The following is a 20,491-nucleotide window of genomic DNA, read 5'->3' on the forward strand; positions in this document are numbered from 1 at the left end:
AGCTCTGGGGTGCAGATTTGCCCCTCCACACCGTGAGTCGGTGTGGAGGTTATTTTTGTAAACTCTGCGTGGATTTTAGTTTTTATACTGACCGCACAGTATCCTTTTCTATCTCTGTCTGTTTAGATAGTGTTGGCCTCCTTTGCTGAAATCTATTTTCATTTCTGAGTTTGTCATTTCCCTCTCCACTCACCGTTAATATTTGTGGGGGGCTATCTTTCCTTTTGGGGGTTTCTCTGAGGCGAGATAGTTTTCCGTTTCCATCTTCAGGGGTAGTTAGTTCTTAGGGTACCGTCACACAGTGGCATTTTTATCGCTACGACGGCACGATTCGTGACATTTTAGCGATATCATTACGATCTCGCAGTGTCTGACACGCTACTGCGATCAGGCACCCTGCTGAGAATCGTACGTCGTAGCACATCGTTTGAAACTTTCTTTCGTCGCTGGATCTCCCGCTGTCATCGCTGGATCGTTGTGTGTGACAGCGATCCAGCGATGCGTTCGCTGGTAACCAGGGTAAACATCGGGTTACTAAGCGCAGGGCCGCGCTTAGTAACCCGATGTTTACCGTGGTTACCAGCGTAAAAGTAAAAAAAAACAAACAGTACATACACACCATCTGATGTCCGTCAGGTCCCTTGCAGTCTGCTTTCCGCTCTGACTGTGAGCGCCGGCCGGAAAGTGAGAGCAGATCACAGCGGTGACGTCGCCGCTGCGCTCTGCTCTCACTGTACGGCCGGATCTCAGTCAGAGCAGGAAGCAGACGGCAAGGGACCTGACGGACATCAGATGGTGTGTATGTACTGTTTTTTTTTTTTTACTTTTACGCTGGTAACCACGGTAAACATCGGGTTACTAAGCGCGGCCTTGCGCTTAGTAACCCGATGTTTACCCTGGTTACCTGGGGACTTCGGCATCGCTCCAGCGCCGTGATTGCAACGTGTGACCGCAGTCTACGACGCTGGAGCGATAATCATACGACGCTGCGACGTCACGAATCGTGCCGTCGTAGCGATGTAAATGGTACTGTGTGACAGTACCCTTAGGCTGTGTCGAGGCGTCTAGGCAGAGATAAGGAACGACCCACGGCTATTTCTAGTGTTGGTGTTAGGAGTAGGGATTGCGGTCAGTAAAGCTACCACCTCCTCAGAGCTTGTACATTTTACCCACCAGGTCATTTCTGTGCTGCTCCGTAATCACCAGGTCATAACTGTGATTGTTGTCGGTGGAGCTGCCACCTCCTCGGAGCTTGTCCATGATTGGTTTTACCCACCAGGTCATCTCAGTGCTACTCCGTAACCACCAGGTCATAACAGGGGCCATAAAGAACTGAATGGAGCATTATATGGGGCATCTTATGGGGCCATAAAGAACTGCATGGAGCATTATATGGGGCATATTTGTATATGGAGCATCTTATGGGGCCATAATGAACTGTATGGAGCATTATATGGGGCGTATTTTGTATGGAGCATCGTATGGGGCCATAATGAACTGTATGGAGCATTATATGGGGCTCCTGATTCAATATGGATATTCAAAAACACTTAACCTACTGATGTCTCAATTAATTTTACTTTTATTGGTATCTATTTTTATTTTTTACATTTACCGGCAGCTGCTGCATTTTCCACCCTAGGCTTATACTCGAGTCAATAAGTTTTCCCAGTTTTTTGTGGCAAAATTAGGGGGGGTTAGCTTATACTCGGGACGGCTTATACTCGAGTATATACGGTAGATGCAAAGACTATTTGAGTGAAGGTGAGAAGTGATCCAGAAAAGTAATAAGTCAGTTTGTATCTACTACCCCTTATAGTGCAGTAAGTCACCTTTGAATTTCCACAGATTTTATGGTACATTAGATTTATTCTCTGAACGCTGGATTATTTATTTTTCATAGAAGGAACAGACTAAATTGATATAGTACATTTTGGCTTAGGTGCCTCCTTCTCGGTATCCGAGTTCCACCAACGTCTGGTAGTCCTTGGTAGTGCTTTCTGGCACAGGCACCTCTTGCTTAGTACCCGGGTTCCAGTACCTTCAGCTGATCCTCGGTAGTTCCATTGGCTCTTGTACCTTCTGCTACCCATCCGGGTTCCAGTACCGTCAGCTGGTTCTCGGCAGTGTCTTTGGCTCTTGTACCTTCTGCTACCCCTCCTGGTTCCAGTACCGTCAGCTGGTTCAAGGCAGAGCCTTTGGCCTAGGTGCCTCCTTCTCGGTATCCGAGTCCCACCAATGTCTGGTGGTCCTTGGTAGTGCTTTCTGGCACGGGTATCTCCTGCTTAGTAACCGGGTTCCATTACCGTCAGCTGGTCCTCGGTAGTTCCAATGGCTCTTATACCTTCGGCTACCCATCCGGGTTCCAGTACCGTCAGCTGGTTCTCGGCAGTTCCTCAGCCTTCTTGTACCTTCTGCTACATTTCCAAGTTCAAGCTTTTTGAAATGGTTTTTGGTAATCACTCTGGATCTCCCTGACGATGACCTTAAAGACGACGACCCTGAAGACCACCCCGAAGAAGACGATGACCCCGGAGATGACAACCCTGGAGACGATGACCCTGGAGACGACGACCCTGAAGACCACCCCGAAGAAGATGACGACCCCGGAGACGACGACCCTGAAGACCACCCCAAATAAGACCAAGAAGCAGAAGAACAAGAAGCTGCAGAACAAAAAGCAGAAGAACATTAAGCACGAGACTAAAAATCAGAGCAAAAGATATTATCTAAATTATAAGCAGAAGAAGACTAAGCAGTGTATGGGGGTGAGTCCGTTCCTCCTCGTGGTGCCCCTGGAAAAAACCTGCTGCTGCAGGCCAAACTGAACTGAATCCTGTTGTAAATATTTTGGGACAGGCAGAATGGAAGGTGTAATCTTCAAACTTTTATAGATAACAACTACAGGAAAGCCTGTCACAAATAAGAATATAATGAAGAAGAATATGAAGATGAAGAAGTAGAATATGAAGAAGAATAATAGTTGAATAAGAAGAATATGTAAAAAAGAAAGAATGTAAAAAAAAGAATACTAGGAAGAAGGTGAAGAAGAAGAAGATGAATAAGGTGAAGAAGAAGTTGATGAAAAAGATGCTGCTGCTGAGGATGATGAAGAGAAAGTGTGGGAGAAGTAAAAAAGAAGGTGAAGAGCATGGAAGTAGTGAAACATAAATATCTGACAAAATATAAAAAAGCTTAACATAGTAAATATCTTTGTAACTCCGAACGTCTTAAAAAAAAAAAATTAATTCCTGCTATTCCATTTGATTGGGCTAAACCTCTGCCTTCAATGTCTCCTCCACCTCCCCCAATACATTCTACATTATTCTTAGTTGTTTTCCTTCATGTAGAATTAACCTACATACAAGGAAAAAACGGGTTTATTTTAATTCCGATATTTGTGTCCCATTGACTTGCATTGGTTTCCGGTATCGGTATCGGCGATATCCGATATTTTTTGGATATCGGCCGATCCAATCCGATATCGATATTTTCGGATATCGGAAGGTATCGCTAAACCCTAGTCATAATGTCTAAAGGTGTTAATCCAGAAAGAAAGTAAACTAACAAAACACACTGAAATAAATGTGCAGGAGCAGCTGCTGTAGTTGCAATGCAAAAGCAAGAAAGAAAAGCAGCAACAAAATTCTGCCAGAGCAAATATGTAAACGGCCATATTTATTACACAGCTCCTAGAAATGTGAGGTTCTTGGCGCACATTTTGATCAAATTGTGCGAGCCCATCTGCCAACGACAAGGCGACCTCTTCAGATGGGACCCTACACTAACACTACACTAACCGGAATAAATAAAGCTCCTATGTCTAAAGTTGTTGATCCAGAAGAAGGCAAAAAACCCTGGACACACTCAGCCAATTTGTGACTCAGGGAAAAAATTCCTTCTTGACCCCGGGAAAAGGCGATCAGTCCTAGAACCCTGGATCAAAACCCAACTACTAATACTAAGGTTATTATAATCCTCCCACATTATCTATTATTTATTTATTATTATTATTGTTTCTATTCTAAGTAATATTTATTCTAATATTAAAACTAAAATCATTACTATATGCTTATTATTAAAATACTAATTTAATAACTATTATCATTATTTTATGCTTTTTGTCCTTTTTTTTCCTTATTATAAATATTCTACATTTGTAGCAGTAATTATTTTTTTGCTATTTCTATAAAAAAGACTATTGTACCTTTTCTACTATGAATATTACTACTATACTATGTATATGCTTTGGATCCAGAAGAAGGCAAAAACCCTTGGACACTTTCAGCCAATCTGTGTCTGAAGGGAAAAATTCCTTCTTGACCCCGGGAAAAGGCGATCAGTCCTAGAACCCTGGATCAAGCCGCCAAATTCTAATAAAATGTGTATAGTGTTATATTAATAGAATAGTTGTTAATACTAGCTGACTACCTTGTTATGACAACTACTTCTCGATATCCTATTTATACTACTGTAATTAATTGTTTATTATTAATTATTATTAATGCTTTGCCCCTACCAATATTAAGGTCACTATGTTACTTACTGCTAGATCAAACCTGCAGTTATAACTACTAATATTATTGCTTTTACATTTTTATTCCTACCATTTTTTACTATAATTACTACTATAAATATATATTATATATTTCTACTATTATGTTACTACTATGATAGCTAATATTACAGTTTTGCCTACTAATATTATTATACTGCTGCTCTAATATTTTACCGCTCTTATTACTATTTTTTTTTTATACTTACCTCCCAGTATTTGCCGTATATGATGTTATCGGCTGAGAGGTCCTAGCAGGATTGTCCAGATGATGTTCTTCTTTCCTCTCAAATACTGGTTAATATACTGGAGGATGTGGCACTGCGTGGTCCTGCTGCTTCTTCTGGCCTCTGTCCTGCCGCTTCTTCTGGCCTCTGTTCTGCCGCTTCTTCTTGCCTCTGTTGTGGTCTCTCTTCTGGGGCCGATCTTAATTGTGATGTTGACCTTTTTTTTCTTCCTTTCTTCTTTTTGGGTTAGCTGCTCTTCATCCAGGTCCATACACAGTACTTTAGCCCGCATTGCCCTTGCTTCTTCTTCTGTGATGTGGGTCTTCATGGATGGTGCAGGCTGCTCTTCATATTCATCCCTTCTTGTATATTTCTTCTGGGCTTCTGGGCTGGTCGGCATGAGGCGCTAAGAAGACAGCAGATTAAGTTACTCATGTAATAAGACATTCCTATACACCCTTGTAAAATTAAAGGCAGCGGTATAGTCGTCTTCTCACTAACCTCCATCTTGTAGAGGGGTGACGGCAGAAACTTCATACAGAAGGCCAGTCTTCTGAATGCCTCCTCCGGTGTGATATCAACTGAAGAGAAAAGAACCAAATATAAGGATCACCCATAACCATACAGAGAGGATGTGACAGAGCGGCACTGCTGATCACCATATTGCTAACCATCCCACTAAGTACTAGGCACAGAAATGTCAGTAAGAAGAAGCTAGAAAAATGTGTTTTGTCCATGGAAGATGCAATCCTTCTGTAGCCTTCATGGCCAGTGATGGGATTCCCCTCTCTACCTATGAAGCTCACGTTCTGCTCAGACCGGCAATGTCATCCTTTGTTGGGGATCAGTTTAGCTTTCTGGTATTTTTTACAGCAAATATCTACAGTTCTATATTTACCCCCCAAATTACTGGAAACCTGACACATCCCAAAGATAAAGAAAGGTGAAGCCGTTGGGAGCCACTTGACCACAGGACAGAGAATGGTTGTCTAAGGCTATATGCACACGTTGTGGATTTGACTGTGGAATTTTCGGTGCAGATTCTGCATTTCTTGGCAGAAAACGCAAGTCAGAATCTGCGCTTTTTTGCATTTTTTTAGTGCGTTTCTTTTGCGGATTTTGTGCGGATTTCTTCCTTTTTTTACCCCTGCGGATTTCTATTATGGAATAGGTGCAGAAACGCAGCAGATCCGCAAAAAGAATTGACATGGTCCTTTTTTGAATCTGCTGTGTTTTCTGTGCAGATTTTTCTGTACCATTAGCACAGCATTTTTTTGCCATTGATTTACATTGTACTGTAAATCACTTGCGGATCTGCAGCGTTTCTGCGTGGAAAAAAACGTTGTGGATCCGCAGGAAATCTGCAACGTGTGCACATACCCTAACAGTGTGAGGAATCTCACCTGATCCAACGCTGGATGAAGGTCCGGTCCACATGGTCTCACTGTGGGCTTCACTCGTGTCGAAATCTATCAAAATCCTGTAAAATAGCAGAACAGTCAGAATAGGTTTTGGGCATTTGGGCAGATGCCATTGACCAGGGTGTACTGTTACTGGAAACTTTGGGAAACACCATCTGTGTGTTTAGGAGGCATTGCCGGGGCAAAGGCAACATTGGGCAATGTGCAGGATATGACTTATATATCCAATATCTGCCCTCCCCCATTATTCTGTGCTGTATATGTAGCACTTTAATGGAGGAATATTCTGAATAATCGACTTCAGTCCGTTCTCTGCTCTGCAGGCGCCGTTCTCTATGGAGGACGGAGCTGATGTTAAATATTGAACCCACCAATAAGATGTGACAAGTGGTGACAGCGGAATATCAGTCCTCATCATATACATGCCTCTATGTGAAGTATTGGGGTAAATCAGAACAATTAGTAACAGAACATCTCGCTTTATTCTGTATGAATATGTGATGAGATAAATCAGCCGTCACTTATATAATATTACAGGTTTATACCTGAAATGTCGCGGTGGCCGCAGGTGTCCGTCTTCACTCTCCGCTGAGATAGAACAGACTGAGAATAACTGACGTTTGTGTTTTTCTTCAAATTCAAATCTAGCAATCCTATTGGTTGTTTATTGCCATGGTAATAGAAGTCGCTGATCATTTAAAGGGACATGACGGTATTATTGCGCTATAGTGAATTTTACTATGTGTAACTCCCCTTTGACACCATTTAAGCACATGGAGATGTGTTGTAATTCCCTGTACAGATGATAGGCGCAATACTATGCAGGTAAATGATATGAAGGACCAGTGTCCCATTTGTTCTAAGGATTGGTGCAGGTCCCAGGAATTAGGTTCTAGCAATATGTCATTGTTTACCAAAAACCCTGTAACTGCTTCTACTTCACTGTATTTTGTGAGGTCATGATATCTTATTATCTAGTTGGATTGCTCAAGGGAGTTTTTATAGTGTAATTTACATTAAGAAGAGAAGTGTTGTCACCTAGGAGAGGCATGTTCAGTATATACTAGGTTTAGGCAGGGCCGCCATCAGGGCATTACTACCTTGACTGGCATGTGGGGCCTGATGAGCAGAGGGGGCCCCGTCTCTTCTGCTCATCGGGCCCAAGCAGCAGGCTTCTGCCAGTGCAGTAACTGAACCTGAGACCAAGACGCAGGTTCAGTTAAACTCTATAGCCGTGAAAATGTTTTGTTTGTTTTTTTAAATTGAAAGCGGCAAGCCACAATATGTTCGAGCGGCAAGATCGAGACACATGGACCATGTGTCTCCATCCTGCCCCATCTGTCTCCTTCCTGCCTCATGGTCCTGCACCATGTAACATGGTAAATAAAAAAAAACCCAGAAAAAATATTAAATAAATTAAATCGATAAAATAACCACCATTAAAACAGGTATACTCAAAAATACAGCTATATAAAAAAAAAACACAAGGAGTACAAAAAAATACCCATATAAAATATATTAATATTTTATTAATTATTTATAAATAATGAAATTCAAGAAATGCTATAAAAAATGAAAAATTGGACAACAGTAATTGCAGTGATGAGCAAAGACAAAAGTCTGACACTAATACAAATGTATACGGACCGGGAATACAGAGACCATAATATACTCCATGATGCAATATTATACTACAGATGTATCCATATAGCAGCACTATCACAATACTAGAAAAATAAGATGAATCTAATACTATAGGTTTAATTAGGATAAAAAAATGTATTGCCATCACGGCTGTGACACCATAAGTACCCAAAATATATATATAATATGAATCTAGCACTGAAAAGACGATCTCACCCAAATCAGTACCTAGAAGTAGTCAGACCATGTAGCCCCGACGCGCAAAAAGAGAACTTTTCTACTAAATCTAAATAGGCCTAGGGAGATTAGATCATCGAGCCAGGTCGGGCAGCTTGCCAAACTCGACGTGAAGCACAACAGAGGGCAGTGGATCCAAGGGAAGGAAGTGAAGCCCAGCATACCCAGGATAGGTGCATACCAGTTCTGATATCAGTGATGCTAAAAGCAGGCACCATACAAAGGATTTTTGTGGATATCATATGTGTGTGGTATTTCCTGAGGAAGAAGTCATATATAGACTTCGAAACGCGTTGAATAAAACCACCATTCCTTTTCATCAATATGTTCGGATTTCCCTTTGTTCGGCAGTGCGAACCATATTCACAAAAATCCTTTGTATGTTCCTGATATGGTCAATCTTTGACCCGTGGATCTGCGGCAGCTGACGTTTATATGCCCTATCAAAGGGGCACCAGGTGAGCAGTTTTCTGAATAAGAGCTTCTGAAATTGTCGGATAAGACCCTATGTGCGCTTCTTCTCTCCTATAGTTTCTTTGTTTAAAAGCAGGCAAAAATATGCCACTACTACTTCACATATATTGTGTGATGCTTATTATTATATTAATGCACTGTACAACATATGGATAAGGTGCCAAGAAAAATTACCACATGGCACCAGGTGTCTGTTGAAGACAGCTACTAACCACTATTCTCTTGGCGGCACCTGTCTCGTATTACTGGTTTAGGCAGATATATGTAATAGAACTCCGTCTCCTACTACGAACCACTACAATTAACTTAAGGACTCAGGCTGGTTTCACATTTGCGGTTGTGGCCGCAGCGTTTGTACCGCATATAACCGCATGCGTTTTGTATTCCTATATTTAACATTATCGACGCATGCGTTTTTGTTTGTTCGCGTTTTGCCGCATTTGACGACGCATGCGTCGTCTCGTCTTTTGCGGCTTGGCGCGGAAATGCAACATGTAGTAATTTTTAGAGGCGTCTATTTGCCGCCTGGAAACGCATGCGGTCGATTGCGCAAGGTTTGCAACAAAAAAACGCATTGCTGTCTATATGAACGCATGCGTTTACTAGCACATGCGTTTGGTTGCGTTCTTGAACGCATGCATTTCAATTAAGAAAAACATGTCTAGACACTGATAAGCCACCCCCCACCATCAAGGTGATAAAGGGAGGGTGTGGACAGTTGCAGGTCACTTCTCAGCAGACAGCCAAGCAGAGCAGACGGACCACAGTGGACAGCCAAGCAGAGCAGACGGCCCACAGCGGACAGCCAAGCAGAGCAGATGGACCACAGCACCTTGGAGCAAACAAGCCTCAGAACAATGTGAGTATATCCTAGCCAATGCCTTTATTTTCTATTTTCTGTCTCTACATGTCCTAATTTCTTGCATTTCTGTCTTTCTACATGCATCAGAATGTCTTCTTCGGATTCTTCTTCTGGTGAGGAGTTTCGTCCACGACAGTCGGAAGTGGAGCATGTCAGTGAGGTGAGCACTTGCCTCGTCAGATTGGTAAGTATTCACTGTCACATCGACACATGTGACAATTTGATTTTTTCTTCTTTTTAGAGCTCTTCTACTGCGGCTGAGACAGGGCAGGAGCAGTGGAGTCAAGGTCCGGTGGAAAGACGGCAGCGGGTACGTATACAAGGCTGACTGTCCTCAGTGTAATATTCTTGAATCTTCCTTTCTTTTCACTTTAATTTTTTCTTCTGGAATCCTTTTGTATGTTGACTTTACTATTCATGCCATTTCTCAGCATCTTTTTTCTTTCTTTTCCTTATGTTAATTGAGCAAACTGTAATTAATTTTTAGGTTTCACAACGGGAGGATGATCTTATCGAGAATGACCTCCTCATCTCCTTGGTCCAGGAGCGAGTCCCGTTGTGGGACACCCGGGATCCACTGCACTCAAACAACGTCACCATCCGGCGCTTATGGAATGAGGTGGCCCAAGCGATGTGGGATGGCTGGGACAACGCCCCGACACGGGTCCGAAATGCATTTGGTAAGTATTGCACTGCAGTGTGAAGCAGCAGAGACCTTGGCTGTGCTCACTCGAGTGTGTGTGATGAAAGAAACTCTCAGGAGTTTCTGTCATCAGACACAGTTGTGTGAGCACGGCCAAAAGTCCTTTTTCTGACCACAATTTTTTTTTAACAGTGTCCAAAGTCAAAACACGTTGGCATTCGATGAAGGACCGCTTCAACAAGGACCTGCGTCAAGAGAGCCGTGTTCGCAGTGGTTTAGGAGCAAGGATCCGAAAATACAAATACCCTCGCGTTCTGGCATTTTTAAGACCGGTCCTTGCCCAGAGAACGTAAGTATTTTCCCCTTGCATTTGGTTGTATTGTATTGCCATAATCTGTATTTTTATATTCCACAGGATTTTGCGTCTGGTTAATTTTTGGTATTAATTGTCTTTTTCCTTTTTTCACAGCACATACAGCACTACTGTTGGCCCAGGTTCTGGAGCGGTCCTTCATCCGACAGCCACGGACCCGTCCCAGCCATCCAGCAGCGTTGCAGCAAGTGGGCCTGCCACACTAACTGGAGACCAGGGAGCTGGTCCGTCTGGTCTTCCCCTTTCGCAGTCCTCTTCCACTGCCCCCTTTTTTTTTGGCTCCTCCTGGCAGTGGAAGAGGGCTTCGGACAGGTCACTCATGCCCGAGTTTTTGCACTTGAGCTCGGTTTTACACGAAGCAATCAAGGCTTTGAGTGACCGAATGGATGTTTCACATAACCTCTTGAATGCACGTATCCAGGAGGTCAGCAAAAGCCTTGATCAAGTGAAAGCCGACCTCCAGAGGCCAGCACATCATTTTTTTTAACCAAATTGAGCAGGGCATGTCGGAACACCTTACTCCTGATCTCCAGCTGAGTGTCATGCAGGCCTGCAATGCTGCTTACGTGCAGGCTATGCAGCAGAGTCGGTATTTCCAGCAGACAGTGGCGGCATATCCATCTGTGCCGTCACTGTCACGATTGACCTCAATGCCGACCTCTGCTGCATCCCACTGCACGGCCACCTCAATTCCTTCCACAGCCGGACACCACTACAGCATCACCAACATGCCGAGTGCAGTTGGACATCCCACCACCACCACCATGACATCCGCTGCTCCTGCTTGGACCTCCTCCACTGACACCATGATGCAGCAGGACCCTGGCATGGCCTTCAGTACCGCCACCACCACGATGCAGCAGGACCCTGGCATGGCCTTCCGTACCGCCACCACCACAATGCAGCAGGACCCTGGCATGGCCTTCCGTACCGCCACCACCACGATGCAGCAGGACCCTGGCATGGCCTTCCGCTCTACAAGCGCTATGGACTCTGGCATGGCCATCTGCTCTACGAGCACTATGGACTCTGGCATGGCTGCACGCTCTACGAGCACTATGGACTCTGGTATGGCTGCACGCTCTACGAGCACTATGGACTCTGACATGGCTGCACGCTCTATGAGCACTATGGACTCTGGCATGGCTGCACACTCTACGAGCACTATGGACTCTGGCATGGCTGCACGCTCTACGAGCACTATGGACTCTAGCACAGTGCAGCCGGACCCTGACAGGTCACCTGCCACCACGCCACGCCATATGAGCCCACCAAGACCTCCCACATCCAGGCAAACCAAGAAAAAAACACAAAAAAAACAAAACAGAGGACTCTTAGCATTCCTCCACCTTCACCTCCCAATGTGTCTGTAATGTCAGGTTTGTCTCACCCTTCCAGTGCGTCTCAAGCCTCTCATGTGTCAAGCCCCATCCCCGAACTTCCAGACCCTTCTAGTTTCATTGCCCCTTCTCCTGCCACCTCTGCGTCGTCCACGGTTAGCCAGGCCTCAGTGCTTCACATCCCCCGTTTACATCACTCTACCCCAAGCCGGCGCAGTAAATACATTTTTTGGTTGTTACAAAATAAAAAAAGTTTGATTTGCCACAATTATGTTTGGTTTATTGTGTCTTCCGCCGCCGGCAACACACACCGTGCGCCAAGAAACTTCGCCACACACTTACTTTTTGGGCCACATCATATCTCCAGTAGTTAAAAAAAATGCAGCTTTGTGTGTCTTTAGTATACAGATATGAGGTGGGCCAACAAATATTACATGTATCTCCATAATCTCTTTTTGTCTGTGCCTAGTGTGGCAGTCTGAAGAGAAAATTGTTGAAATACAATGCAGACCTCTACTGAACAGGTCAGGTGTCAAAAAACTCATTAGTTATGACACCTGACCTGTTGAGTAGAGAACTGCCTTGTATAACCACCATTTTCTCTTATTTATACATAATCTATTACACACAAATTGAGGGGACAATGGTGGCCTCACACTGCATATCTATGCTCACCTGCACAGGTGTAAGAAATAGTAAATTCATGAGGCTGTAGTATGTGCATCATGAATTCGTTATTTCTGATACCTGACTTGATGAGTATAGATAGTGTGACAGTGATTGTCTCTTCAGTTTGTGTCCAATGGATACAGCAGAACAGAATCAGGACGCAATGACGTCAACAAACTTACCAATAAAGCAACATGGCTGCCATAATACTAGCAGTATGTGGTCAGTGTTTTATATCAGTATTTGTATGCCAAAACAAGGAGTGGAACAATTAGAGTTAAATTATAATATTAACATAATAACTAGCACCTCTGCCTTTATCACCCACTCCTGGTTTTGGATTACAAAAACTGATATTACATACAGATCAAATACTACCAGTTTTAGGACAGCCTTGTTTGGAGAGGAAAAAGATAGGAGACACGGTCAACACAACCAAAAGTAAACTTTATTAATGAGAAATATTATTATCATTGTAGAAAATTACTGGTACAGATCGAATTACAACAGGACATTTACACAACATTGTCCTGCCATGACACACGTCCAATATCTGAATAAAAAAAGGCAGCATATTGGTCCCACATGAGACCAACTGCTGCAGTTGACTGCAGCGGGTGATGCTGGAAATCGGGCAGTGGGTGTGCAACTGGTTCATCAAGTTCAATGTTGGGTTGCTCCTTAGCCATTATATAATTGTGTAGAACCACACAGGCTTTGACCACCTCGTCGACTGTTTCCACTTTTAGATTTATGGCTGATGCAAGAATGCGCCATTTAGCGACCAGAATGCCAAAGGTACACTCTACTGTTCTTCGGGCCCTGGTCAGTCTGTAGTTAAAGATCCTTCTAGTGTGGTTCAAGTCCCGACTGGAATAGGGCTTCAGTAGGTTTTCACACATCTGAAAGGCCTCATCCCCAACCATAACAAATGGCATCGGTAGACCTTGAGTGTTGGGGAGAGGTTGTGGCGGGGGAAAATTGAAATTGTTGCCATACACACGGCGGCCCATATCCGAGTTCTTGAAAGTCTGGGAATCGTTGCCACGGCCAAAAGCTCCAATATCCACGGCGATGAAGCGACAGTTCGCATCAGCTATTGCCATGAGCACAACAGAAAAATATTTTTTGTAATTGAAGTACTCCGATCCTGTTCTGGCTGGTTTGATAATGCGAATGTGCTTTCCATCTACCGCTCCTAAACAGTTGGGGAAATCACACACACTCCAGAATTTTTCCGCAATTTCAAGCCACATGTCGATGGTGGGTAGGGGTATAAACTCATCCCGGAGTACATTCCACAAAGCCCGGCAGGTGTCCGCAAATATTCCGGACAGGGTGGATATTCCAAGCCGGTATTGGAAGTGGAGGGATGATAAACTCTCTCCGGTTGCCAGAAATCTGTAATAAAAACAAACACAAAAAACATTACAATCTATTCTTTTTATGGTGTGGTTACGCTAAAGAAAGAAAGGAAAATACCCAAAAAATACATGTCAGAAAACACAAAATTTGGACTGTCATTGGTTTATATTTGGAACGTACCTTAATGTAACCAGCAGACGTTCCTCCGGTGGAATCGCTCTACGGAGCTGGGTGTCCTGTCTCCATATGGCTCCTTGGACACGAGAAAGCAAATCCCGGAACGAGTCTTGCGACATCCTTGTGTATTCCTGGAATTTCTCCGGGTTGGCATTAAGCTCGCCATACAGCGTGTGATAGGCTCCACGGCTCTCACGTAGTTCGATAATGGGGTGTCTCCAAAAACGCCTACGTTGTCTCCTTCTCCATCTTTCGCGATTTCTGTCTTGCTCCCAAGCAAAAGCACAGGCAAGAAACAGCTTGATGCTTAAATCCAGGTTGAAATAAAAGCTCTCCATGTTACGATCCATCATTACACAGGATAAAGGAGCAAAATCTGAAGATTCCAGCTGTTCAGGGGTCTATATATAGAGATCCCATAATACACGCCCTCTGTAGTCCCATTGGCGGTGTCTGGTTATCTTGATTTTTCTCTTGTGAAATTTCTCATCATGCGCACCAAAAACACTGCGACACCGCATGCGTCTAAAAATCGACGCGTTTGTACGCGTTTATATGCGTTTTTTCCACCACTTGCAGATGCGTTTTAAACGCTGCGGATTTAAACGCTAATGTGAAACTAGCCTCATTCAGACGTCAGAGATTTTTCACATACACAAACACTTGCTTTAGTGTCATCAGCATTTTGGATCCAAATTTCACCCGTTTGGTCCTTTTTTATCATCAGTGTTTTATCAGTGATTTTAAAGTATGGGAAGATAAATAAATTGCAAGGCTTCTTCTATACATTGCAATGTTAATCACAGGCAGCACACATAGTGCACACTGATGCTGTCTATGTGCTGTCTGTTATTTTCAAGTACTTATAAACTTGTACAGGTAATTTTGAACAGTGACAAGGATGAAAAATGGGCATGTCTATGTCATATTCATGGACATGTGAACAGCTCCATAGACTATAATAGGTACCTGTTCTATCAATTAAAGATCACTTTAGGATTGCTGGTGTCATGGTATCATCACTCATTGTGGTCTAAGGACGCTGTGAGTGACAGCTCAGCCATCTTGTAGAATCTGGATTGTGATTGACTGTCAGCATTTTGATTGACAGCCCTGCTGTACAGTCTGGCCTAGCCTTTGGGCGTAACTCCATGTATCTCCCTTTCTTGAACATTTGCTAGCTATTTAACAGGGTAGCTATGTAAGAAGAGGCACCTGACGGGGGGTACCTTTCTTGCGCCAGGTCCAGAACTGTTGGGACTGTCACCTTTGTTGTCTGGGGAAAAGCTTAGAAACCCGGACCGACCTTTGCACTGGACAGTAGGGGGAGTAGTTAGGATAAAAGGGAGGGAGCGCACGAAAAGGAGAAGAGACTCGGCGGGAACATGCAGCACACAGCAGGGGAAGTTTGGTGCTCCGTCCTCTGAGCACCGTGGCAGCGCAGGTCCACACTTTATTATCCCTGCTGCCACTTACAGAGACTGTGACCGAAGAACTGTATTCAGCCCGTCGGCTCCCACTGCTACAGTAGACACTACGGGCCAGTAGATAACACGCGCGTGCTGCCTAAGAAACCTGGTGACTTACCGAGAACTGTACCCTTTCTCACCCACCTATTTCTGCTGAGCTTCGTTAAGCCCCGGCCGTGTTAGAAACCACTTTTCATCCTCTACTCACATCCTGGACCCAGGACCCCATGCGAGACGTCAAGGACCCATCGCCATCGCCAGGAACCGGATCATCAATGCCTGCAGGACGCCACTGGACTCATCACATGCTGACCTCGTTGGTACCACCATTAGATCTTAAGACTCTGCAGTCAGGAAGCAGTCAGACTGATAAGTTTACCTTTAATGAACAATTGTTGTATTTTTGCCTTCATTACCTCGCTCAGCACACCTATTGTGCTATCACCTGCCATACCCCTGCCTTTACTTCCCCCTCCCTGTATGGAGTATACCTCTGTATCAGTAAAGTTAACTTTAACTCTTGTTCTGCCTCCTGTCCGTTACTGCATCCCGCAACCTGCTCACACTTGGCATAGTCGGCAGGATGCAGTCCAACAGCACGGAGGTGGCAGACCAAGCAGTGGGGGGAAGGGTCCAACATATCCTTAGGGGCTAATGTTAAGCAACCTCCTGAAGTTTATTGGGAACAACACCATGCTATGGAGCTGGACTGAGCGAATTTGGTGAATGATGAAGCTGCACCCCATGACTCCTGCGTTAGAGGCGGAGACTGACATGATGGCTCTAGATGGAGAGGCGAGGGATTTTGTTATGCTACGCCCCTCTTGACAACGGGACACCTTTAATAAAGTATTGCAGTTACTGGAAGAAACCCACGGCAACCCCACGGACGTAGGGTTTACTGACATAGTATTGTGGGATCAGTTAGTGACTGGCTTGCGAGACATACTGCTGAAACAGGCCTTACCCGAGCGTTTGCGGGTAAATCCACACATGACCTCTTCTGAAGTGGGGAGTGAAGCGCGTACACATGAGCAGGAGCAGGGGGTGACAGTCCCGACGGGGGAGGTCCGGAACGGGGAGTTATCTGTGACAATGGCCACCGAACCGAGATGGGTGGAAGAGTTGCGGAAAGAAATCCAGGGAATATGAGAATTGGCTGATTCCAAGAAGAAACCCGCCGCATCCATCTTGCCAGGGGGTTGAACTAGATCTGAACCTCGTCGCGAAGTAATAATGGGCCCCCCGAGAAGAACTCCCTACATGCTATAACTGTGGAGAGCTTGGACATTTGGCTCGGGGTTTTATACAACAAAGCCGACCTCTGCAGCACGGCCCAGAGCCTGAACAGTCAAGAAGGAGGATCGGAAGTCCTACAAGTCTAATTTCCATGTGCCCTCTCGTCTGGGCCGAGATGGATGGTCGGGCCGTCCGATGCTTGGTTGACACGGCTCACAGGTGACCACAATGCCTAAAACGTACTTCCGACGACATCTCCCTGAAGCAATGCGGCCTGAGTGGGGCCTGGTGATAAAGTTGATGGCTGCTTATCATTTACCCATCCCGGTCGCAGGGGTGGTCTGGATGCAAATCACTGTCTGTGGTAAAGATCTGGGTCAAAAGGGAGTGGTGCTGACTGCCGGAGACGCAGGTAACCGACATGCTGTTACTCTGGGGATGAATATATTGAAGGAATTCGGAAGTGTTCTCATCAACGAGTCTCCTGATGTGTTCCTAAATCAGTGGCGCCCTCAGAATCCCCAAAGGAGAGTATTCCAGCAGCTAATGCATACGGCCCAAGCACAAGAAACCTCTAGTGACGGGAAGATATTGGGAAAAGTGATTGTCCCAGCAGCAGCCACTCTGGTTCTACTGCCAGGGCAGACCGTGCTTACTCTACCTGTCCGAGCTTGTACCCCTCTGGAATGTGTTGAGATCCAGATAGAGCCAACTTGTATGGAGCAGTTACCTCCAGGGCTCCTTGTTGCGCAGACGCTAATTACTGTGCATGACGGTACAGTCCCAGAGCGATGTGTTAATCTGGGAGAAGACAAACTCACGCTTCCACCCCGGAGTGAAGTTGCGCAAATTCTGGGCATGCCGGAGGAGCTGATACCACCACAAGCCGTATGGTTGAAGGTGAAAAAGGGAGATCCTTGGACCGTGGCCGTAGACACATCTTCGGCACCAGAACCTCAGCACCTGATGGATGGATGCCGTATTCTGGAGCAAATGCGGGCTGAATTAACAGAACTCACACCACAGCAGGTCCAGGAGGTAGAAGCTCTATTAGGGTGATATCAAGATGTGTTCGCTCATCATGAGGACGATTTCGGCTGCACTACGGCAATCACCCACGAGATACCAACTGGAAATGCCATGCCTATAAGAGAACGATACTGACAAATTCCACCACAAATGTACCAAGAGGTGAAGGGGAGGCTGACCCAGATGCTGCAGAATGTAGTTATACGGGAGAATCAGAGCCCTTTGGCTGCTCCCATTGTGCTGGTGCAAAAGAAAGATGGAGCCTTATGCTTCTGTGTAGGCTACCGCAAATTGAATGCCTGCGCTTTGCGGGATTCATATCCCTACCCAGGATTGAGGAATCATTGTCTGCGCTGGAAAGTGCAAAATTCTTCTCATTGCTGGATCTGGCCAGTGGCTATTGGCAAGTACCTATGTTTGAGCATGACTGAGCGAAGACAGCTTTTATACTACCAATGGGCTTGTACGAATTCAACTGGATGCCATTCGGCCTGGCCAACACTCCTGGAACGTTTCAAAGACTGATGGAGCGGTGTCTAGGTAACTTACAAACTGCTGTTCAGAAACGATCTCCATCAATCCTCACTGAGCTCGAGCTATTTGCCAAGGAAGAAAGGGCAAGAATTTCAGTCTCTCGATGTACAAAACTGATAGAGACATACCCCAAGCGACTTGCAGCTGTAATTGCAGCAAAAGGTGCCGCAACAAAGTATTAAGTTAAAGGGCCGAATAATATTGCACGCCCCACTTTTCAGTTTTTGAATTTCCACAAAAATTTAAAATAACCAATAAATTTCGTTCAACTTCACAATTGTGTTCCACTTGTTGTTGATTCTTCACCAAAAATTTACATTTGGCATCTTTATCTTTTAAGCATGATATGTGGGAAAAGGTTGAAAAGTTCCAGGGGGCCGAATACTTTCGCAAGGCACTGTATGTTGCCCATGCTACAGACTCATTTGAAGATATTGATAATGGTGTGGAACCATATGATTTTTGTATTCAGTTTTTTAAAATCTGTTCCTGTTGTTTTTTTTACAGCTGTTTTGTGCGCTTTTGGCTTCAGACACCCAGCAGTATGAAGCCTGAGTACTGCTTTATTTTGTAGACAGTTATAATAGAACATCCAAGGAACTGCCACTACTTTATCGTGGGGCCTCTACTTACCTGTGTATGTACATGAGTTTATAGGGACATAGAATAATAGCTCTTTGACAATTCTGCAAATAACACACCATCACATGGCTGAATATGAAGCCCCTGTGGCCACCTTGTCTACAGTCTGTGAACATGATTAAATATTTTGTAAATGTTATGTTCCAAAAGTACCTGCAGGCTTCAACAAATAGGGAGAGTTCCAAATACTGTCTCTGCCCCCCACATTTCCATTCTAATGCTCATTGTTTGCCACATTTTGACATTTTTGTCTTTTATTATTACATCTAGTAAGTAGGGAGGAGCGGACCCGGAAGTTCTGGTTCCAGAACCGTGGAAGTTCGGGTTCTGGTACCCGACCTGGACTTTATTCTAAAGTTCGGTTTGGGTACCAGAACCCCATTGAAAACAATGGGGACTTGGGCTTTTGAGCCAGAAAAATTTTGACTCTCTCTCCTCCACGGAACATTGCAACGCTTCCAGTGAAAGTCCATGTTCAGTGTTTAGCACTACACCGTAGTAAGTTCAGATTCGCTCATCTCTAATAGTTAGTATTCTCTATATGAGGCACATCTTATTTAGGAACTTATATCTTATATAAGCTTTGTACATAAACACCATTCCTTTATTCTTGATAGTCTACTGTAATTGATCCAATTTGACTAATTACTTAACAGTTTTTATGTGACTAATTATGTGGTGTTATAACTGCTGAAGTAGTTAGAATTAATTGTGAACCTGTTTTTGACAGGCCTAAATAAAATGAGCAGCATCTCCAATATTCTACATTTTTTATACATAACATGGGAGATTTTTATGTTTTAAATTAAAGAAGCACTTCCATGATTTTTTTTTCACTTTATCTCAGTATATGTGTATTCATTCAGTTAGTTCTCAGGTTTTTTTCATCACTATTTTAATCATAATTGTCACCTGGCCACATTTACGTTATTAACACAGGCAAAAGTTGGAGACATTGTTAAAAGGGGTTGTCCTCTCCTCGTATTTCCTAAAACCTCCACTGGTTTCTACTTCTTCAACCAGTGGATGATGGCATTTGATCACTTTGGACAGTGGTTGACTGCAGAGGCCATGTCTTTATTGCAGGAGTTAGATACTTTGCTGAATATACACCTGCCAGAAGAGGAAGCAAAGAGACCATGAAAGAATAATATGGAATTAACCCTTTAAGTAATAACATAGTCATAGAAAAAATGACATGGATTGCACAACCAAATATGACACAATGATCTATTATGGCGAAGCAAAATTAATGAGTTTTTTGTTAACATTTTGATAAATGCTGTGGGGCACGTGGGCACTTACCCCTACTGGCATGGTATCACTGTGGAGGTGGTTACCACATGGTGCTACATATTTCAGGTTTAGGACCAACTGTGTTCTCTAAGAATTGTGTTCTCAAGCAAAACAATTGTAACATCAGCTGATCTTCACGGTGCCATTGAAGGAATAAAATAATCCATACTATCCATAAACATAGATGGTGAGGGAACACTTAGCAAATTTAAATTTTCCCGGTCCAGATGAATTACATCCTAGGGTAGTGAAAGATTTAGCAGAGGAAATTGCAGAACCACTAGCCAGAATATTT

The 20,491-nt window shown here is 44.1% G+C and overlaps 1 protein-coding gene across 1 annotated transcript; it reads right to left on the reverse strand.

The window, feature by feature from the left end:
* Positions 1-4,135: 4,135 nt before the first annotated feature.
* Positions 4,136-6,262, reverse strand: LOC143785677 (uncharacterized). Its single transcript, XM_077274736.1, has 3 exons — positions 6,186-6,262; positions 5,284-5,363; positions 4,136-5,188 (listed from the first exon to the last, which is right to left on the reverse strand). The coding sequence occupies exons 1-3, from the start codon at positions 6,217-6,219 to the stop codon at positions 4,790-4,792; spliced, it is 513 nt and encodes a 170-aa protein (XP_077130851.1). The 5' UTR covers positions 6,220-6,262; the 3' UTR covers positions 4,136-4,789.
* Between the last annotated feature and the right edge of the window lie 14,229 nt (positions 6,263-20,491).

The sequence above is a fragment of the Ranitomeya variabilis genome, chromosome 7, assembly GCF_051348905.1.
Source record: "Ranitomeya variabilis isolate aRanVar5 chromosome 7, aRanVar5.hap1, whole genome shotgun sequence".
In the NCBI taxonomy this organism is placed as follows: Eukaryota; Metazoa; Chordata; class Amphibia; order Anura; family Dendrobatidae; genus Ranitomeya; species Ranitomeya variabilis.